At 42.2% G+C, this 23,629-nt stretch overlaps 1 protein-coding gene across 1 annotated transcript in view; it reads left to right on the top strand.

Annotated features, from left to right (window-relative positions):
• IQGAP1 (IQ motif containing GTPase activating protein 1) overlaps positions 1-23,629 on the top strand; it is a 260,699-nt gene that overhangs the window by 230,037 nt on the left and 7,033 nt on the right. Inside the window, exons 29-36 of the mRNA XM_040342541.1 lie at positions 4,278-4,510; positions 7,702-7,834; positions 13,114-13,216; positions 13,417-13,552; positions 15,191-15,278; positions 16,060-16,272; positions 18,258-18,424; positions 21,102-21,218. Coding sequence (XP_040198475.1) covers positions 4,278-4,510; positions 7,702-7,834; positions 13,114-13,216; positions 13,417-13,552; positions 15,191-15,278; positions 16,060-16,272; positions 18,258-18,424; positions 21,102-21,218 — 1,190 coding nt within the window. The remainder of the gene's footprint in view (positions 1-4,277; positions 4,511-7,701; positions 7,835-13,113; positions 13,217-13,416; positions 13,553-15,190; positions 15,279-16,059; positions 16,273-18,257; positions 18,425-21,101; positions 21,219-23,629) is intronic.

Genomic DNA, 23,629 nt, shown 5'->3' on the forward strand with positions numbered 1-23,629 from the left:
TGTTACATTTTGCAGTGGTTATTCATATGCTGCATGCAGTATTTTATGGTCATCAGCATCTATTAAATGCTTAGAACAGTCAAAAAAAAGACTGCTGCAAGTGTCTAGTGTAAATGTTTTCAAGAGATTTTTTTTTTTTACCCCAACAATTCTTGTGACTCTTATAATATAAACAGCAAATATTCAGCACAGATAAAAAATTCATAAATTTTAAATACACATACAATTACTAGCTGACTATTAAGGATAATCCAGAACGCCTCGACAGATAATAAAACAAAAATATAGTGCAGCGCAATAAATTAATAGTCCATATAAAATTATCCAGTGATGAAAACTCCAGTGTGAGAGCAAACACTGCAATAATGGATGACGGACAGGACAGTAAAGCGGTGATTTCAGCCCATCCTCCACAGATATTCAAGCCTCTTGCCTCACAAACTCTGCCTGTAAAAGGTCACACAGCTTTTGACCCTAACCTGGGGTACCGATCAGATACGATCCAGCCGATGATCTCTCCAGACATGAGGACAAATAAAAATAATCTAGTTCTCTCTGTTTTACAGGTTTATTTTCGATATAAAAAGAGGAATCCTACTTACAAACATAGAACTCCAGCCGAGTGCAGGCAAACGAGCATTGTACAATTACTGGTCTCTAACCAGGAAGATGGATATGGGTGACGTCAGACGTGACTCCTCCCCTTGTACGCATTACGTCCGTAGGCTGAAGAAGACGTAACGCGTACGGCGGGAGGAGTCATGTCCGACGTTATCGACGGCCATCTTCCTGGTAAGAGACCAGTAATTATACAATGCTCCTTTGCCGGCACTTGGCTGGAGTGCTATGTTTGTAAGTAGGATTCCTCTTTTTATATCGAAAATAAACCTGTACAACGGAGAGCACTAGATTCTTTCTGTTTGCCCTCGTGTCTGGAGAGATCATCGGCTGGATCATATGTGATCGGTACCCCAGGTTAGGGTCAAAAGCTGTGTGACCTTTTACAGGTCGAGTCTGTGAGGTGAGAGGCTTGAATATCTTAGGTGGATGGGCTGTAATCACCGCTTTACCATCTTGTCTGTTATCCATCACTGCACATTAAGAGGCTCTCTTTGTTTTCTCTCACACAGGAGTTTTTATCACTGGAATTTTTTTATGGACTACTCATTTATTACACTGCACTATATATTGTTTTAGACTCTTAAAATATTAAGACTGCTTCCTACTACCCACAAACCTTCACTCAAAAGAAGGTGTAGTTTGTATTGATTTGTATCACCTATTCAGTTAGTGGTGATATCAAAGCGCTCCGAAAAGGCTTAAAGTACATTACCACCTTTGCCATCAAATTTGGGAAACCTCCCCTATATGTTTATGTTCCCAGTCATAAAACATACCTACAATTTTTTATCATTGCTGACAAAGATGGACAAACTGAGTTCCCCCTCAGTAACATGGAATGCAGACACCCTGCTTCTAGATCTTTAACTCTTTTGTTAGGATGGATAGTGGTCGAATCTAGTTTACAACCAATAATGAAACCTGTCAGCACAGTACAAAGGGGGTTCATTTATGGTAAACCTTTAGGTAAAATTACAGGCTAAAAGCCTAAATATTTTTAAAATGATCCCTCCCCTCTCCTAACACCTATTTTGACTAACCTGTGTAAGAAAGATGTATATACTTATTTTCAGCCTAGTCCAGTCATGTGATCCCGTGTCAGATAACAGCGGCTGCAGGGGAGAGGAGGAGGCGCCAACAACAGATGAGCTATGGGGTCCTATGGGTGACATCACCACTCCTGTGTAATTCCAGCTGTTGTCGAGTGCTCCCTCCTCTCCCCTGCAGCCGCTGCTGGTTGACACAGGGGATCGCGGGACCGGACCAGAGTGGGCTCAAAATAGGTAAGTATATACCACTCGCTGAACACTGCAAAGCACTGCAGGCTTAGAAGAGTCATTGAAGAGACCTGAAATTGAACGTCCATGAGTACCCAGCCTTATACTTGACATGCTGTTTATTTTCTGCCATCTGCTCTGTATCTGAACGCTGCTCTCTTTTCTGTTCTTCTAGCTCTGCTTCTCTGCACTGAGACATCAGTAATATTCTAGCTCTGAAGGTGATTTCTTTTTTTGTTTTTCTTCATCTGCTATCCTGTAACATTTGCAGAAATAGTTGGGATTGCCTGTTTTCACTCCATAAAAAACTCCTTCAGTAGTGCTGAACTAAACGGGTAAGCTTCAGACCGGCACTGAGAGCTGTCCTCCATGCTCGGCTGCTTTTTGGAGTGTGTGCATCCACCACAGATCTGCATGAAGGCAGCCCATAAAATTGAATGCAGGAAAATGCATTGCAAAATTTGACATTCGGGCAGGAGCAGGGGCACTGATCTGAACACACAGGGAAGAATCTGGTGCAGCCGTGCATAGCAACCAATCCGCTTCTAACTTCAGCATGTTTAATTAAAGGGGTTGTAAATCCTTGCCGTTTTTGCATTCTATGCATTAAGGTAAAAAACCAGAGCCTCCCTTATAATTACCGAGCCCCGAAATTCACGCAACGGGAACAAGCACACCAGCTCGGGCCGGTGTATCACGTCCTGATTGGATAGATTGAGAGCAGCGCAGCCATTGGCTCTCGCTGTTGTCAATCAAATCCAATGACGCAGGTGGGGGTGGCGGAGCCGATTCCTGCTATCTGTGTCAACAGGCGCAGCAGCAGGACACGGGAGCACGCCCACACAGGTGTTCCGTCGGAGAGCGCTTCTCTGACGAGACACTCAAAAAGAGGAGGAGCCAGGAGCACCGCAGAGGGACCCAAGAAGAGGAGGATCTGTGCCACTCTGTGCATAACCAACTGCACGCTAGAGGTAAGTATGACATGTTTTTATTGTTTATTTTCTTCTTCTTAAACTGAACCTTTACAATCACTTTAAGCTGTGACAATAAGGTTTCATTCACACGGTGCAACTTTGAAGTGCAACTTTGGACGGGTGCGACACGGATACAACTTTGGATTTTAAGGGTTAACATCAAACTATTTGGCCCTCAAGTTGCATGAAAGTCAAACCAAAGTACTGCATCAACTACTTTGAAGGCGCTGCAACTTTAAGTCACACATATATGAATGGTTATCATTGGAAAACATGGGGAACGACTTGTCATGCAACTTTGATGTCCAAAGTTGCGTGACATGTTGCACAAGTGTGAATGGAGTCTTAAACCTGGAAGATGATTGGTTACTATGCTCAGCTGCTGTAGATTCTGTGTGCACCAGTTTTAGTAAATCTCGCCCATTGTGTCTGCGTTTGGATCCTGCATGTCAGATTTTGATACGCAACTGTATCGGTGCAGCTCTTGATCTAAATCCACTTTTATGGGCTGCTCCTAGATGGGTGCAGACAGAGCACAGAGGATTGATCTCAGCATCCAACTGAATGAGCCTTTATTTATACAGAGTATATGTCATATCTTTACATAAGAATATCCAACCATTACACAGTCTGTCTTTCTGCATTTATGCAATTCCTGACACCCAGAGTTTACACATAGTATAAAATACATACAGAATTGTAATTGCAGCATTGAACTATGTATATACTGTTCTTGTGATTTGCATGCCTTGCATTTGCTTCCTACCATTTTATTCCAAGGAGAATTTGTCACATATGCCCATTATCGATTCTGGGTCATTCGGTAAAACCTCCATCAATGGTATACATTCAGAAATAGTGCTGTAGATAGGTCCTTTATTATTAGAGAACATACTTAGATGTGCAGTAGGTCTAAAGGTCTAACCGGTACATAAAGTTAACTATAGGTCCTGTGACCAGTAAATCTAACACAATATGTGCTTTTTTTTGGATGATTCGTTTTCAACCATTTTAGACGTGGTTGGGGGGCAGGGGCTGTAAAAAGACACACTTGTCAGTTGAAGGCGGTGTTTACATGCCGCAGTTGTAATGCTTCGCGCCTGCGGCAAAACCTAGCCAACGTGTAGCAATTGGGCAGGCATTCGAGCAAACTTGCAATGCATTTGGTTGTGGCGCGTTTGTCCGAAAACAACAAGGTTAAAACAAGGAGGTGAGGTGCGATCTTCAGAGGACCGGTAAATTTAGATGCACATTAAAATCTACCCTTAATGAGTAGCACGGATCAGTAAATACACTTAATTACCAAAAGTACAACTACTAGTTCTACGTTATTTATTTTTTTATCCCTGGTTGTTTTTGATGACCAAAGTGCTGTATAGCTAACATAAATTTTTCTTGTGTATAGATTGTAGGAAACCTGTTGTATTATCGCTATATGAACCCAGCTATTGTGGCCCCCGATGCCTTCGATATTATCGATTTATCTGCTGGAGGTCAGCTCACCACAGATCAGCGCCGAAACCTGGGGTCCATTGCCAAGATGCTTCAACATGCTGCGTCTAACAAGATGTTCTTAGGAGACAATGCCCATCTGAGCATCATCAATGAGTATCTCTCTCAGTCCTACCAGAAATTCAGGTAACTGAAAAAAAAACATCTAGTGCACCATTTATTTTTTTTTTTTTTTTTTTTTTTTTATAAAATAAGGAATTTGCTTTTTGAGCTGATATAAGTTGGTCACATTCAGCTGGATGTGTTCTGCAGTGTTGAAGACATTTCACAACTCATCCAAGTGGCTACTTAAGTTCTAAGGAGTATCAGGAAGATGTCTCTGCATTATTTATAGTCACATGGGTGACTGTCCCCTTGGTCCAATCATCATTTTGTCATGTAATGTCCCTTGACACATTTCATGACCGTGACACATTGCATGACATTATGACTGTGCTACCATTATGGCTATAAATGCTGGGGTATGTTCTTTATACTCATTAGAAAGGATAAGTTCACCTTTTGTTACATGTTACACCCATATTCAGTTTACTTGCCTCTGTCAGCTGTTGCTATCTGCAGCTCTCCTGTGTCTCCCTGTGTTCTCTCTTCCTCCCCCTGCCTGCCTGCTCCTGTGTCAGTGCCCACCCCTCCCCTCCTGCTGCAAAGGTTACTTTAAATGTTTTATACCATCTTCTAATATTCCTTATAAAAATAAGCCGTTCTCTACCTTATCTCAGAGCGTACACGTGACCCGCCGCCTCTCTCTACCTCTCAGCCTCGCAACTGACGTCAGTGGGGGTTTTTCGGCCCTGCCCGCTGCAGCTGTCAGACTGGGAGAGCAGAGAGGTGGCGGGTATTTTTATAAAACAGGTACAGGGGCACATAGGAGTATTAAACAGAGAGAATGGTATAAAGTGCATAAATTGGCTTAACAACCACTTTAATAAAGGACTTTTTTTTTTTACTTGTGACACTTTTTTGGTGAATAGGTAGGGGTACTTGTACCCAATACTCATTCACATAGGGGGGGCCCATCTTAAAGGGGGCTTCCAGATTCCGATAAGCCCCCTGCCTCCAGACCCCAACAACCACCAGCCATGGTTATGGGGATGAGGCCCCCCTTTCCTGACTTGCCGGGCTGCATGCCCAGATAAGGGTCTGGTATTGATTTTTTTTTTTTTTTTTGGGTGTTTTTTTTTTTCATACTTTTTAGTTTTCTGCTCTGACATCTGATGAGTCATCTGTTGCTAAGGACGCGGTGGCCGGCTTCTCGGCCCGCTCGTTGGCAACCAGCTCAATGCCTTAAATTACCGTATTAACTAATATTAGCGGTAATTGCCGCTAATTCAAATAAAAACCGCATTCGGTATTTAACAGTAAATTCTTAGTGAATTGAACTTTCTCAACGGATTTGCCGCATTCGATATTTTACTGCATTTTATTTGCCGTTATTTAACTCTTATGCCTTGTACACACGATCAGATTTTCCGTCGGGATAAACTCTGAGGTATTTTTCAGACGGAATTCCGTTCAAGCTGTCTTGCATACACACTGTTACACCAAATTCCGACCGTCGAGAACGCGGTAAAGTACAACACTACAACGAGTCGAGAAAAGGGAAGTTCAATGCTTCCGAGCATGCGTCGACTTGATTCTGAGCATGCGTGATTTTTTTCTCCGTCGGAGTTCACTACAGACGAACGGAATTTCCTCTTTCTAAATTCCGACGGAAAAAAGTCAGATGAGGCACACGCGGTCAGAATGTTCGATGAAATAATTCTGTCTGACTTTTTCCTTTGGAAATTCTGATCATGTGTACAAGGCATTAGTAAATTGACTAGAGGTCGACCAAGATATCGGCTGATATTTTGCCTTCTTAAAGATATCGGCATCGGCCGATTATTATGTAAAAAAGGCCGATTGTCTGGGATCTGAGGCAGGGGTGTGCTGGGTGGAAATCTTCCGCCCGCTCGCTGCCATCACGGCCGCTGTCTGCTGACTTTTTTTTTTATTTTCAGTGTAGGACGTTGGCAGCGGAGGCCACCGATTGGCTGTTACCGGCCCGGGCTGCATTCTGGGGTTTGTAGGCAGAGGCGGGGCACGCAGCACGTCAGGGCCAGGGACAATTGAAGCTTTCTTGTGCTAGGCTAGGAGATGTAACGGAGCCGGGAGCGATCCGCTGGTGGGCATTAATGAAGTGGCAGTGAATTACATTAGGCTTTACTGGTGGGCACTGATGAGGTGATACCCTGGTTGGCACTGATGAGGTGATACCCTGGTTGGCACTGATGAGGTGATACCCTGGTTGGCACTGATGAGGTGATACCCTGGTTGGCACTGATGAGGTGATACCCTGGTTGGCACTGATGAGGTGATACCCTGGTTGGCACTGATGAGGTGATACCCTGGTTGGCACTGATGAGGTGATGCCCTGGTTGGCACTGATGAGGTGATGCCCTGGTTGGCACTGATGAGGTGATACCCTGGTTGGCACTGATGAGGTGATACCCTGGTTGGCACTGATGAGGTGATACCCTGGTTGGCACTGATGAGGTGGCACTGATGTGATGCACTGGTTGGCACTGATGTGATGCACTGGTGTGATACTTTGGTTGGCACTGATGTGATACCCTGGTTGGCAATGATGAGGTGATACCCTGGTTGGCACTGATGAGGTGGCACTGATATGATACACTGGTGTGATACTTTGGCACTGATGTGATACCCTGGTGAGCACTGGTGAGATGCACTGGTGGGCAATGATGGGATGCACTGGTGGGCATTGATGAGGTGGCACTGATGGGCTGCACTGGTGGGCACTGATGAGGTGGCACTGATGGGCTGCACTGATGGACACCAATGAGGTGGCACTGATAGACACAGGCTGCACTGGTGGGCACTAATGAGGTGGCACTGGTGGGAACTGATGCACACTGATAGGCTCCACAAATGGATACTGATTGGCTGCACTAATGAGCTGCACCAGTGGGCACTGATGTGGCACTGACAGGCTGAACTAGTAGGCACTAATGAGGTGACACTGATAGGCTGCACCCCACCTCTCCACCCTGGGTTTTCTGAGATGAAGGAAAAAAAAATCGGCCTAAAATATCGGCCACAAAAATCGGCAACACATATCAGCCATCGGCCGCCCCGATTTCCAAATATCGGCATCGGCTAGAGAAAAACCCATACCGGTCTACCTCTATAATTGACCCCAATGAAAGATTACTGTAAATAAATGGTACCATGATTTTAATGTAAATGATCTTTCAGTATATTTTCATCTGATTGCTGCATACATTCTTGTAAATCTGATCTGTACTTTCCCACAGACGGTTTTTCCAATCTGCCTGTGAAGTTTCCGAGCTGGAGGATCGGTTTAATGTGGATGAATATTCGGATCTGGTCACCCTTACTAAGCCAGTTATTTATATTTCTATTGGAGAGATTGTTAACACCCACACAGTAAGTCCCTGAAGATTTTAGTTGTATGTATACAATGACAATAAAGTATATCTATATCTTATCTGAATAGCTGTCTATTGGGCTGATGAGAATGGCAGGCCACTTTAGAGCTCATTCACACACCAGCGCAGTACCCTGTACAGCGTGAAGAATCATTTGTTTATCCCTTTGGAGTAACTTGACGCTGTGTGCAGGCAGCCTTTCTAGGTGAATGGAGACTAGACAGTTTTATGGACGTACCTGCATGAGTTTGACTGCGTGGGTGAGTCTATACAGCCACTGTGTCTCCATTCAATTGAATCGGCTGACTGAAGCAGCTCCTCGCTACTCCTAAAAGCTTTACGCTATATGAGGCTCTGTGCCCGTGTGAATGAGCCATTATTAAAAAAAAAACTTGAGTATTACTTAGAGGAATATGTCTGCTGCCACCGTTGACCTCTCCTGATAATGCTATCTGCATGGCTGCCATGCTGGGATCATAGGGCCAGATTCACGTACAAGAGCGCCGGTGTAACTTAACCCGTTTACGATACACCGCCACAAGTTTCCAGTTTTAGTGCCCGATCCACAAAGCACTTACCTGGAAACTTGCGGCGGTGTATCATAAAGACGTCCGGCGCAAGGAGGGCCAATTCAAATGGGCGTGTGCCATTTAAATTAGGCGCGCTCCCGCGCCGGACCTACTGCGCATGCTCTGTTTCTTAACTCCCGCCGTGCTTTTCATTTTTTCGAACGGCGACGCGCGTAGCGTACTTCCGTATTCCCAGACGTGTTACGCAAACGACGTTAAATTTTAAATTTCGACGCGGGAACGACGGCCATACTTTAGACAGCAATACGATTGCTGACTAAAGTTAAGGCACCCAAAACGACGACTAACTTTGCGACGGGAAACTAGACTAGTGGCGACGTAGCGAACGCGAAAATCCGTCGTGGATGACCGTAACTCCTAATTTGCATAACCGACGCTGGTTTACGACGCAAACTCCCCCCCAGCAGCGGCCGCGGTACTGCATCCTAAGATCCGACAGTGTAAAACAATTACACCTGTCGGATCGTATGGATATCTATGCGTAACTGATTCTATGAATCAGTCGCATAGATAGAAACAGAGATACGACGGCGTATCGGGAGAAACGCCGTCGTATCTCTTTTGTGAATCTGGCCCATAGTTCTGCAGGTTGGGAGGTTTTTACTTGTTTACTGTATGCTTGTTCGGGTCAGTGGCTCATAAAGTATTGAAGCCAGAAACAGCCAGGCAACTGACATTTTTTAGAAGCAATGTAACTTCTGTTTTTCTCCAAGTACAGGTTACCTGTAATGGTGATGTTTGGGCTTTTTATATTATTATTATTATTATTATCTGTTGAGACATACAGCCATATTAATTTTCGAGTAAAAAACTGAATCTGTTTCCACTGTGTGTCTGTGTAATTTGTCTCACTGGTTCAGTCATGCAGCAGATTTCAATGTAAACTTTCATTGTTTCTGTTCCTCGTTTAAAGTTAAAGCTATTCTTATTCCATAAGACAAAGAATGGCAGGAAGAAACACAAATACTTAGTGGGGGGGGTATCATACAATCGCTCTCTTGTTATCAAGACAGGGATAAAATCTTTTTTATATATGCTAGAAAAAAATATTGTAGTCCCCCAAATTTATACAACCACCCCCCCCTCCCTACACACACACACACACACAATCTACATATATATATATATATATATATATATATATATATATATATATATATATATATATATGGAGTTCAAAGGCTCTCTTCTCCAACTATTCCATGTATAGTACAGGTTAGCCACATTGGGAGATACAGGTGATTCCTAAGCCGTTTTAACCTGGCTATTTGTCCACAATTCACATCTTTAGCCCTCCTAAATCGAAAGCTGGCCATATACTAGTAGAATTCCATTTTAAGAATGTTTGTTCGATTTTATTTTATTTTTTTAGTGGGTTCAGTTCAATTTTCCATTTTCATCTGTAGCAATGAGAAAATTTTTAAAGGAGCGGGATGAAAACTTTTTTGCACAAAGTTAGTTATATCATTAGGTGATGAGCGGTGCCTGGTTACCTCCAGACATGATGCTTGCCATTCAGGCCATAGAGCTCAATCTTTGTTTCATTAGACCAGGGAACATTGTATGTGGTTTTCGTTCGGGAAAATCTGTTCATTTCCACGTTGAATGGTAAAAGCGAATAAAGTTTTGATTTACTTTCGAATGACATTCGTCAAGTCATTGAACATATTTTGATTTCTTTTTATAGACGTTTGTATGAACTTTCATTGGAAAAATCTACTTGTGTATGGCCAGCTTAATGCCTATGCAGGCTCCCTGACACCATCAACTACTACTAGACCTACTATGACCTGGATTAGGGCACGTTCACACCAGAAAGTGGTGTGGGAGAGGCACATTTCCTACATCATACATAAACGAACTGCGCTGGCGTTCATGTTAATGGCACCCCAAACACATCTCGCAAACATAGTGGTCCCTCACGCTCCAGTTTGGGCTTTCAAAACTGGAATGAGAGGGACCACAGAGTCCAGTGTGTATCGGCCCTTATTTAGAGTCTACAGTGCATCCGGAAAGTATTCACATTGCTTCACCTTGTTATGTTAAAGCTTTATTCCAAAATGGATCAAATTCATTATTTTCCTCAAAATTGTACAAACAATACCCCATAATGACAACGTGAAAGACGTCGGAAATCTTTGCAAATTTATTAAACATAAAAAACAAACAAAATCCCATGTACATAAGTATTCACAGCCTTTGCTCAATACTTGGTTGAAGCACATTTGGCACCAATTACAGCCTCAAGTCTTTTTGAGTATGATGCTACAAGCTTGGCACACCTATTTTTGGGCAGTTTCTCCAATTCTTCTTTGCAGGACCTCCATCAGGTTGGATGGGGAGTGTCGGTGCACAGCCATTTTCAGATCTCTCCAGAGTTGTTCAATCGGGTTCAAGTCTGGGCTCTGGCTGGGCCACTCAAGGACATTCACAAAGTTGTCCTGTAGCCACTCCAATGTTATCTTGGCTGTGTGCTTAGGGTCCTTGTCCTGTTGGAAAATGAATCTTTGCCCCAGTCTGAGATTTAGAGCGCTCTGGAGCAGGTTTTCATTAAGGATGGCTCTGTACATTGCAGCATTTATCTTTCCCTCGATCCTGACTGGTTTTCCAGTTCCTGCCACTGAAAAACATCCCCACCGCATGATTCTGCAACTACCATGCTTCACTGTAGGGATGGTATTGGCCAGGTGATGAGCGGTACCTGGTTTCCTGCAGACATGATGCTTGCCATTCAGGCAAAAGAGTTCAATCGTTTTTTCAGACCATGAGAAACAACATTTTCTGGTCTGATGAGAGTCCTTCAGGTGCCTTTTGGCCATCTCCAGATGGGCTGTCATGTGCCTTTTACTAAGGAGTGGCTTCCCTCTGGCCACTCTACCATACAGGCCTGATTAGTGGAGAGCTGAGGAGATGGTTGTTCTTCTGGAGGGTGCTGGAGCTCTGTCAGACTGACCATCGGGTTATTGGTCACCTGCCTGACTAAGGCCCTTTTCCCCCCAAATCTCTCAGTTTGCCTGGGCTGCCCACTCTAGGAAAAGTCCTGGTGGTTCCAAACTTCTTCCATTCACGGATGATGGAGGCCACTGTACTCATTGGAACCTTTCATGCTGCAGACATTTTTCTGTACCCTTCCCCAGCTGTGTCTCAATACAATTCTGTCTCGGAGGTCTACAGACAATTCCTTGGACTTCATGTGCTCTGACATGCGCTGTTAACTTTAGGACCTTACATAGTGAGGTGCGTGCCTTGCCAAATCATGTCTAATCAACTGAATTTACCACAGGTGGACTCCAATTTGTAGAAACATCTCAGGCTGGGTTCACACTACTACACTACTTTCATCCTACTTTGCTCTGCTACATTGGTCCTACATTTATCCTACATTGGTCCTACATCCATCCTACTTTCATGAACAGGATACTACTTTGGTCCGACTTCAATGATATTCAATGGGCCTGAAGTAGGATCAATGTAGGACCAAAAGTAGTACAGGGAGCATTTTCAAAGTCGGACCGACTTGTGTAGGACGCTACAAGACGCTCTCATAGGGAAACATTGAACACAGAGCAAAGTAGGATGAAAGTAGTGTAGTAGTGTGAACCCAGCCTCAGGCTGGGTTCACACTACTACACTACTTTCATCCTACTTTGCTCTGCTACATTGGTCCTACATTTATCCTACATTGGTCCTACATCCATCCTACTTTCATGAACAGGATACTACTTTGGTCCGACTTCAATGATATTCAATGGGCTGAAGTAGGATCAATGTAGGACCAAAAGTAGTACAGGGAGCATTTTCAAAGTCGGACCGACTTGTGTAGGACCAGTTAAGACAGCTCTCATAGGGAAACATTGATTTTCACACGTCATGCTACATGAGGCTCCCAATGTAGGACCGTTTGTCAGACAAGTGTGAACCCAGCCTCAAGGATGATCAGTGAAAACAGGATGCATCTGAGCTCAACTTTCAGTGTCCTGTTTTTTTTTTATAAATTTGCAAAGATTTCAAACTTCTTTCACGTTGTTATTATGGGGTATTGTTTGTAGAATTTTGAGAAAAATAATGAATTTAATCCATTTTGGAATAAGGCTTTAACATAATAAAATGTGGGAAAAGTAAATCGCTGTGAATACTTTCCGGATGCACTGTACAAAGACATATATAATCATGGCTAGACCAATCTCAGAAACTAGTCAGACAACAATCCTTAGGCCCCATTCACCCAAGGCAATTACTTGCACACCTTGTGCAGGGCTGTGTTTTGCTGGCAAAGAAATGCAAAAGTGTTTCGTGCATCCTCATGATGGCTGTCCCATAGATGTCTATTGGAACACGTGGCTGCATGGACATAGCCGCTGTGTCCCAATATGACAGCTGTGTGGGTGCATGGCCCTGAACAAGTCTTAAGTGCTCTCGGGGCTGTACACCTGCACAGATGTTACATTCAGGTACAGCTGGCATGGGGATGCAACGAACACCAGTGCATTCCCTTGCCGGGGCACGCAAGTAATCGCCCCTTGTAAATGGAGCCTTAACACATCAGCTGGGACCTAACTATGTGATCCTTTCAAATGCCAGTTGTAACACATTTTCCCAGGCTATTCCCTGGTGTATTTTTCCCACTGTTTTTATATGGAATGCTTTTTTTCCCCATACTAATTGTTAACTTTTTATTTTTATACAGCTCCTCCTAGACCATCAGGATGCAATAGCACCAGAGCACAATGACCCTATTCATGAGCTACTGGATGATCTTGGAGAGGTTCCGACAATCGAATCTCTTATAGGTGAGATCTTTGTTTTTTATCTATGGCCAAATTCATGCTAAAGAATTTGTGTAAAAATGTTAGAGCAAACATAGAAGTCCAGTCAGTAGTTTAGAGTGCACGTTCGATATAAAGTTATAGGATATTTGAACCTTTTCAAATGGAGAAAAGGTGATTATATTGACTATGGTTATTAATATTATTTTGCCTTTCTCCCCCAGGAGAAGGACCAGGAGCTGGAGCAGATTCCAACAAGGAGTCACTAGCAAAGACTGAGGTTTCTCTAACGCTAACCAACAAATTTGATGTTATTGGAGATGAGGATGCAGAGAAGAACGCAAGGACCATTCTATTAAAGTAAGAAATTCTTCTGTTTACCATGTAATACATGTTTAGCGAGTCTTTCTGTAGACTGATTTAAATTTTTTTTGCATATTTCTCACACTTAAATGATTCAGATCATCAAACACATTTTAATATTACACAAAGATAACCCGAGTAAATCCAAGATGCAGTTTTTAAATTATTTCATTTATTAAGGAAAGAAACGCTGGTCAAACCTGCCTGGCCCTATGTGAAAAAGTACCGTATTTATCGGGGTATTGCGCGCTCCGGCGTATAGCGCGCACCCCTAAAGTGGACACGCATTCCTGTAAAAAAAACATTTTAGTACTTACAGTTTTGGTGTCTTGCGCCGCGTCCATCGGCGGCCTCGTCGGGTCCGGCGTCCGTCTGCGGCTTCGGTGGTGTCCTCCTCGTCGGGTCCGGCGTCCTTCTGCGGTGTCCTCCCCGCTCGATCCCCCGCTTCCCACGCCAGGACGTGACCACGAGAGGAGCCGAGCCTGCCCGACTATATCCGCGTGTACTGCGCTCGGTATATGCCGGCGCAGTGGTTCAAACTCGGCGCGGGAAGCGGGTATCGGCGTATATCGCGCACCCACGATTTTGCCCTGATTTTCAGGTTGTAAAAAAATTATCGTGTGTGGGCCAAAATTACGTTAAAAACCTGCGCATGCTCAGAAGCAAGTTATGGGACGGGAGCGCTCGTTCTGGTAAAACTACCGTTCATAATGGAGTAAGCACATTCATCACGCTGTAACAGACAGAAAAACGCGAATCGTCTTTTACTAACACAAAATCGGCTAAAGCAGCCCCAAGGGTGGCGTCATCCGCATGGAACTTCCCCTTTATAGTGCCGTGGCAGGTAGCCAGGCAGGTTTGGACAGCTTTTTTTGCCTTAATAAATTAAACCATCTTTTAAAAACTGCAAGGTGCCAGGATACGGGGGACTTGATACACATGCTATGGAGGTGCCCGAAATTATTTAGGTATTGGCTAGGGATTATTAATGTTATAAATATGACATATAAAATAAAGTTGGAGATGGACCCTAGAATATGTATATTGGGTTTATGGGAAGAAGCTGGGCAGCCAGTATAATAAAAGCAATGTTAAGGTGCCTCTTTCAGGCAAGAAAATTAATTGCTCAAAGATGGCAAGCAGAGAATCCCCCGTCAGTAAGAGAGTGGACCAACGCAGTTACAGAAACAATATGGAAGGAAAAGGTAGTATATACTAAGAGAAGAAATATCAGGGAATTTGATAAATGATGTAAACCTTGGTTGAAAAACATGGGAAATCCCATGTAAAATGAAATTTTATTAACCCGGATGGGGGAGGGAGGAGGGAGGAGGGTGGAAAGAAATAGAAATATTAGGGGAAAGTGAAAAAGTTATGGTATATGTGAAATAAGAAATTTTTAAATGGACCAATATGAATGTAACCTGTTTTTTATACGATGAAGAAAACTAATAAAGAGAATTAAATAAAAAAAATAAAACTGCATTTTGTATTTATTTGGGTTATCTTTGTATAATGATAATAGTTGTTTGATCTGAGTCATTTGGCACACAACTGCATGATCTGCCATCAAGCGATCGTTAAAAATATTAATATATTAACAAAATATTAATTACAATCTCTTTTTCTTTTAAGTACAAAACGCTTGATTGTTGATGTCATTCGGTTCCAACCTGGGGAAACTTTGACAGAAATCCTGGAAACTCCAGCAGCTAAAGAACAGGTAATTGGTCTGCCCAACACATTGGCAATCTGTAGGAAACAATAGAGCGGTGCTGATTTAAGTCTAACACTGCACGTTATCCAAGGAACAAAGCAGATAACACTAATGAAATGAAGTACGTAGGTGTAAGATACATTTTATTGTATAAAGCCCAGTACACACGATCGGATCTTTGTCTGACCAAAATCACATCGGAATTCCAAGATTCCAACATGTTCTCTATCTAAACTCCGATGGAATTAATCTGAATTTCCGATGAGGCATACACAGTCGGAATTTCCAATGGAAAAAGTGTACAGGGCTTTAGTCAATAGTTTAATACATAATAGTAATCCTGATTCAATAGGGTAAATGATTCATAACAATTCATGTATATACATTCAATGGTAAAAGGAATCACATAATTGCAAACAATAATCACATAGTACAAATTTTAAACAATTCTAGTGCACATGATGGATTAACACGGCATATAACATCTCTACGCGTTTCATAGATTGATCAACTCTTCCGAAGCATACACGTGGATGGAATCTGAAATGTAATGTGATAAAAAATAATAAGAATTTCTTTAAGGTCTGACCCTCCCAAGGAAAATAAAAGGGTTACTTATACAATAAAATATATATTTTTTATACCTACGTATTTCATTCAAAGTCCCATTTCCGGGTCCTTAACATTATGAATTTTAATTTTTATCACCTTATATTAAAATCAGTTTGACCTATAGATTTTGACCCCCTTCATATAAAGCTCACATGGCATGTTTTAAATTTTCCAGGAAATGGATCATCAGAGAGCCATGCAGAGGCGAGCCATTCGAGATGCAAAGACTCCAGATAAAATGAAAAAGGCCACATCTCTAAGGCAAGACAACAATCTAACCCTTCAGGAGAAAAAGGAAAAAATAAAATCTGGACTCAAGAAGCTCACAGAGCTCGGAATGGTGAATCCAGAAAGCCGGTACCAGGATCTCATTAATGACATTGCCAAGGTAAACTAGGGCTATGTATAACTAAAAGGCAAATCCCCTTTTTTTAGTGTTTGCATGGTCCCTTTAAAGATGCTGAATCTTACATTTCTTTTTCTAAATTCATATTGGAGACAGACATTTATACACTTATCCACCTCCTATCTAGAGGGCCACACAATAGCAGCATTTTTTCATGCATTGAATCAAGTTGGCTCATTGGCTATAACAGACCGCAACACCTAAAAAATTTGATCCAGACATTTTTTTTTATTGCAGTGTCTACTAAGGAGATACTGGGGTAATGAGCACAATCATTGGTGTCCGTAGCAGTAATAGTAACTTACCGTGTTGCTGTCCGTGGACACAATAATGACCCCCTGCATTGATGTCTGTAACAATAATTACATCTACATAGGTGATCAGTGTTGTGCCATTTAAACCTCTTCATTGATGGTCATTGGTAGTGTTACTTGTTTGATCCGTTTTCGTTATTAGTTAAGGTAAGAGGGCACTTCACTAACCATCAATGTGTAGAGGCACTTCAGAGTGACCATCAGTTTTGGTGGTCAGTAGTTAAAGGATCACTAAAGGAAAATATTTTTTTAGCTAAATAGCTTCCTTTACCTTACTGCAGTCCTAGTTTCATGTCCTCATTGTTCGTTTTTTGCTTTGAAGTTGCTGTAATTCTGCTGTGATCTCCACACTTCCTGCTTGTCTGGCCCCTTTTGAAAAATCTCATGGCAGCTTTTCACTGTGGTCCAAGCTGTGTGTCTAAAACTCCTCTGAACCAATCAGATTTATTTTAAAAACAAAACACTGCCCTGGATTTGTTTGTTTTTGTTCTGTGTCTCTCTCTCCTTCACAGAAACATGAAACCAGTTTAAAAACTAAAGTGAAACTAGAGGCACATTATATGATTGACTTTTATCTATTTTTAATCATTTTTAAAAGGAATCAGTTAACTTGTATGTCTCTATACCCTGTAAACAGTCATTTCAGCAAAAAAAAAAAAATTCCTTTTAAGTGACCTCACATTATTTAGGCAGGTTGAGTCGTCACAGAATGGCAAATACAGTCAAAGGTTCCAACTGAGTTTCAAAGCCACCTTCTGCCCACTTGTATACACAGCCTGCCCCACTATGGATTCAGCATGCAATTCACGGACATTGCATGCTAGGGGTGGGAACATAAATTGGCAGAGGGTGGAACCAGCAGGTACAGTTGCCGCTGGGTATGTGAGCGGGCAGGTGGCATGGCTAGTGGACAACTCTGCTGCTGCTTAAACCTTTCAACTTGTGACTGACCCAGCCCAACACATGGCTGGCTGCTAGGGTTGCAACCTCATCCCTTTTAAACCCGAGCAGGGGATGAAGTGGCAATCCTACTGGCTGCACATAGATTGCCAACGAGCCATGTCTTGGGCACCAGAGCTATTTACAGTGTAAGAAACATTATACGGTATGACTGTATAAGGCACCTGGGACAGAAGATAAATCAGAAATGTAATATTTAAAGTGGTAGTAAACCTCACTTTTTTTTTAATCCCTGCAAGACAATGACATAATGTTTTAGTATGCATCACATACTAGCACATTATGAAATAACTTTGAATGAAGCCTTCCAGCAGCCGCTGTCAGTGCTGATAGGGCTTCCATCTTCACCCTGTCTTCCTTCTAGGTTCACGTGCTCCAGCCATCTGATCGCACGCACGTGAGAGTAACGGCCTGCGGCACGGAGCTGTGAAGGGACAGCATTGCTATGTTGTCCCTTCAGAGCGCGTTCGCTGGTGAGATCACCGGCTGCATGCAATGTCGATATCTGCTAATCCCTGCAAGTTTAGGAGATATTTACTGTACCTACAGGTAAAACTTATTCTGGGTTTACCCGTAGGTTTTCTTACGACTTTAAAACAAAAAAATAAATAAAAAAAACTTTGCTGAACAAGTACGCAATAAATAAGTCTGTCCTGAATTGTAATTAAAATCTTTTTGTGTTTTTTACTTCAGGACATTCGTAATCAAAGGCGATATCGACAAAGGAGAAAGGCTGAACTTGTGAAGCTGCAGCAGACCCATTCTGCTCTCAACTCCAAAGCTGTGTTTTATGAAGAGCAAGTAGACTATTACAAGAGTTACATCAAGACTTGCCTGGACAACCTGGCAAGCAAGGGCAAGTAAGTACAAAATATATTTCTTATGTGATTTGGATGGGCTTTGTTTGACTTGTGTATTCAACACAAAGGGACTAAAAGAGGTAAACCCTCTAATACCTTTCTTTAAAAAAAAAAAACTGCCGGAAAATGCATAATGATCTAGTATGCATAGCATACATTATGAATTACTTACCTGAGATCGAAGCAACTCGTTCCTCTCATCCGCCCGCCGCCATGATACCCGAGTGACTTCCCGGTATTGGCTCTGGCGCTGTGATTGGCCGGAGCCACGATGACGGCACGATCGCCTTCACTAACAGCACGCTCTGTGCGCCTTTGTCTGACGTGCATGCGCCGTAGACATCTGTGCAGTCTTTTCAGCAAATATCTCCTAAACCGTGAAGGTTTAGGAGATATTTGTTGCGCCTACAGGTAAGCCTTAATCTAGGCTTACCTGTAGGTTAAAGTGGTCTGTAAGGGTTTACAACCACTTTAAAGTGTTGAGAGTATTTTTATGGTAGAGAGAAGGAATGTAGGGACACCTGGCGGCCATGGACGACTTTTGCTTGTACACCCAGGTATGTTGATTGCTTCTCCATCTAGGAATGAAGATCTATAATGGCAGACCGGGTTTGATGGGGTAACTTTGGGGGGGGGGCAGGGTAGGGTGTCGGAAGCCGTTAAGATTACCCCCAAGCGTCGTGGGTCAGGAGAAAGGTTTCTTTTATCTTAAAGTAGATAAGGAGGTATAACAAAGGAAGACTTAAATCAGCTATATATAAGTACTATAGGTTAACCGTTGATGCAATATTCATATATTGGGTATATTTTGAGGCTTTATGACCTTATTTTGATTCGATAATGAATTTTCAGGGTGGCGTACTAATTCGTAATCCGTATTAAAGGGGTTGTAAAGGTTCATTGTTTATTTTCTAAATAGGTTCCTTTAAAGCGGAGGTTCACCCTAAATCATATCTAATGTTTAATCGCACTATCTTGGTGTGCATAGCAACAAATCGCTATCTATTCTTTCCAATATCAATCAAATACCTTGTATATACAGTGTCTAGCAGTCACTTCCTGGTTCTCCTCCCGGGGGAGGGGGCGTGTCGCTTCGTCTCTCTGCGCCGCAGTGCTTCTTGGGATGATTTAGCAATATCTCTTGGGAGCTCAGCGTCATGCTTCCCAGGAGACGATTAAGACTGCATATAGAGCAAATCTCGCGTGATTTTGATCAACGCGTGACCCATGCAGGCGGTCACGTGACGAAGGCGGCTCCAAATCCCGGAAGGATTTGCTTGTGGGCTTCAGAGTGCCCACAAGCAAGATGGAAGCATTCATCTAATATTTTTATAAATCAACTTTTGCGGCAGAATGACAATGCGGGGGGCTATGAAATTAGGACACGTGAGTACCCGATTAACTATGTTAATAGCACCAGAAGCATCTAAAAAAAAAACGAATTCCCGCGGAACCCTCGCTTTAAGCTAGTGCATTGTTGGTTCAGTTACCTTTTCCTTCGATTTCCCTTCTAAATGTTTTTTTTCTTTGAGAAATTCAGACAAAGAAAAAAAAACATTTAGAAGGGAAATTGAAGGAAAAGGTAAGTGAACCAACAATGCACTAGCAGCAGTAAGGTAAAGGAAGCTATTTAGCTAAAAAAAATGTTTCCTTTAGTGACCCTTTAAAGGGGTTATAAAGGTTTGTTTTTTTATTTTCCAAATTGGTTCCTTTAAGCTAGTGACTAGCTTAAAGGAACCAATTTGGAAAATAAAAAAACAAACCTTTATAACCCCTTTAAAGGGTCACTAAAGGAAACATTTTTTTTAGCTAAATAGCTTCCTTTACCTTACTGCAGTACTGGTTTCATGTCCTCATTGTTCGTTTTTGCTTTGAAGTAGCTGTAATTCTGCTGTGATCTCCACACTTCCTGGTTGCCTGTTTCCTTATAACCATTATACTGGGAGATTTTCAGGGTGGTCTAAGCTGTCATTACTGTGTGTCTAAAACTCCTCAGAACCAATCAGATTCATTTTAAAAACAAAACACTGCCCTGGATTTGTTTGGTTTTGTTCTGTGAGTCTTCCCGACTCACCTCTCACCCGGAACTTCATGTATGTACCTTTAAAACCGAAAGTGAAACTAGAGGCACATTATATGATAGATTAAATTCAATTTTTAATCATTTTTAAAAGCAATCAGTTAACTTTTATGTCTCTATACCCAATAAACAGTCATTTCAGCAAAAAAATAAATTTCCTTTAGTGACCCTTTAACCCTTATTTTTAGTTATGATTTAATGTGAGTCGCTGCTGGTTTATCTAATTTATTTGCTCAGTGCTGTTGGTCTTGACTTATTTTCTATTCTAATATAGGTTTATTTCCTTTCTTGTTATTGCATATATGTTTTGTTATAATTGGGAAAAAAAAAACATTTTGAATAAAGAATTGTACTATAAAAAAAATAAAAGCGTTGTTTAGTTTCTCATGGCAAGCAATTCGATTTTTTTTATTGGTAAGTTTCAGAACTGGTTGCTGCTGAATGTTACAGATTTATTTACCGTATTTATTTATTTTTGCTTTTTTAATATTGGATACAAAATACAGCAATTCAATACTTTTCCACTTTCCATAAAAAAAAAAAAAAATTACTGGAGATTGGAAACATTTCGTTTTATTTTTTATTTCCTAAATTCAGAGTGTCCAAGAAACCAGGTGGGATGAAAAAGAGCAAGAAGATATCTCTGAAATACACGGCAGCCCGGCTCCATGAGAAAGGTGTGCTGCTGGAGATTGAGGATCTACAAGCAAACCAGTAAGTGAATGCGAGCCTGCAGATGAGTGACTGTATACATAAAACTTTGCCCTTTTCAAAGATATTATACTGCAAATGCCAGATATGCACACTTAACCTAACTTCATGCTGCTAACCTCCTTGGTGGTTTCAGAAGTCCACTTAGTCTTTTATGGGCCTGAAAACTTGAATAAGGTAAATTGCAGAGCGCAGTCCTTCCTTTGGATAAATGTAGAAGGACAACGATTTTGAAGTGGAATATCTGTGTATTGAGAGCCATGGAGGCAAGTTCCATTAAAAAGAAAAAATACTCTCCGACCCAGTTGGGGTTCTAATGAAGTAATTTAAACGGGAAAAGAAAAGGACAAGTCTGTCTTGTGCATTTTTTTCATTGATCACTATAATGTACCTAATATGCAGTTAATGCAAATACACTTTATTTTAGAGTTGCCTCCTCCAAGAAAAAGCAGTAGTAGTTGTAAAACCTGTAACTGCCCTTACTAGATTAGCCTCTGTACATGGCAGTCGTTTTCTTCTTTTCCCCACAAAGTTTTTTTGTATTGAAATAAAACCGGTACATGAAAGAAGGAAAAATTACCCAGAGGGCCTAAGCCAACAATATACAGTAAAGGTAGTGCATGGATGGAATGTAAATCCCAAAATGATTGTACATAGTTAATTTGGTGTTGATAGAAACGGCATATAAACAGGAAAGTGTTCTAAGCGTAACCAGATACAGTAATACCTCGGATTGTGAGTAACGCGATTAACGAGCGCTTCACAATATGAGCTATTATTTTGTTTTAAATCCTGACTTGGTTTACGAGCGTTGTCTCGCAAAATGAGCAGGATTCAAGTCTCTGCGGTGTGCAGTACTGCATTTGGCCAGAGGTGCGGGGGCGCCGGTTACATTCGGAGTTGCTTGGAAGCACTCTGAGTCACTTGGTAAACACTCCTATCCCAAGTGTTTCCAAGCCTCTCTGAGTGTTTCCGATTGCATCCGAGCGGTTTCTGGCGTCCCCCCACATCTGACCACATTCGGTTTTGCATACCATAGAAGTCACTGTGGAATGAATTATATGAGTTTCCATTGACTTCTATGGGGAAACTCCCTTTTTTAATATAGGAGTGCTTTGGATTACAAGCATTCTTCTGGAACTAATTATGCTCGTAATTCAAGGTACCACTGTATATAACAAATGAAAACCATAAAAAAAATGTAAAACCAACCCCAGAAATCGAGGGGTTGACCAGATAAAGAGTGTCATGCAATGAGCCGGAGTCCCAATGCAGTGGGGGCCTAAGCGTCTGGAAAATAAAGGGTACTCCAGGGTAGTACCATTGAAAAGGGAGAGGCAAACAGCTTGACCATCAAACTCCACAAGGTGGGTTTGACTAGTCAATTGTGCGACAGTCGTTTTCTAAACCTGGGTACACACTATTCATTTTTTTCCATTCAACTCAGTGGGTTGAACGAAAGAAAACTCTCAGCTCTAGTCGGAGCCGCTATAAAAACTATGGGTAGTTAGTATAGCGATCTCCCGACATTCGGCCTGTGCGTACCAGGCTTTAGTCCCTTGTTCATCTATCGTCCCCCTGCACCCGTGCTGACATTCCGTTCAGGGGTCAAGTCCTGGGGATAAAAGTGTGGGAACTCCCACCCAAGATCCACTCCCCCACCAAAAAAATAAATAAATGATAAGCTCATATGCATAATTACTAAACCGCATGTTTAGCAAGTTCTTTCTAAATCCCGCGATAACTCGCGGCAGACCTCCGCAATGTCTCCTGGGAAAAAATGACAAAAGCTCCCAGGAGGCATTGCGGCATCGAGGAAGTGACGGAATACCCGCACACTACCCGATGAATCTATATACAGGAAGCGGCCAGTAACATAAAGGATTACTAAGGTTCGCCTGCCCCTGACAGTGACTCGAGCTGGGCATCGTCGCTCAGTGAAGGATTGGCTCGGGCGGCTCGGCTGCTCTAGTCCTGCAAAGGGAACTGAGTTCCTGCTGTAAAAAAAGTGCAGAAACTCCGTTCCCGCAGGACTTGATCCCTGATTGCATTTGCCACTGACCAAAGGGAAAGAAAGGTACATAGGAGGATCAAGCTTAGATAGATATACCTAAGATCAGGGATCCTCAAACTACGGCCCTCCAGTTGTTCAGTAACTACAATTCCCATCATCCCTAGTCATGTCTGTGAATGTCAGAGTTTTACAATGCCTCATGGGACTTGTAGTTCCGCAACAGCTGGAGGGCCGTAGTTTGAAGATCCCTGCATGATTAGACTGTTAGCAGTTTGATTTTGTACTTTTGGGAAGATGACTGAGTAGTTTAATTTTCTTAATCTTCATCCCTAGAAATGTACCAGTTTTGCTTATCCACAGAGTGAAATGCAGATAATTAATGTAGGATAGATCCAGTATC

This window comes from Rana temporaria, chromosome 3 (genome assembly GCF_905171775.1).
Source record: "Rana temporaria chromosome 3, aRanTem1.1, whole genome shotgun sequence".
Classification (NCBI taxonomy): domain Eukaryota; kingdom Metazoa; phylum Chordata; class Amphibia; order Anura; family Ranidae; genus Rana; species Rana temporaria.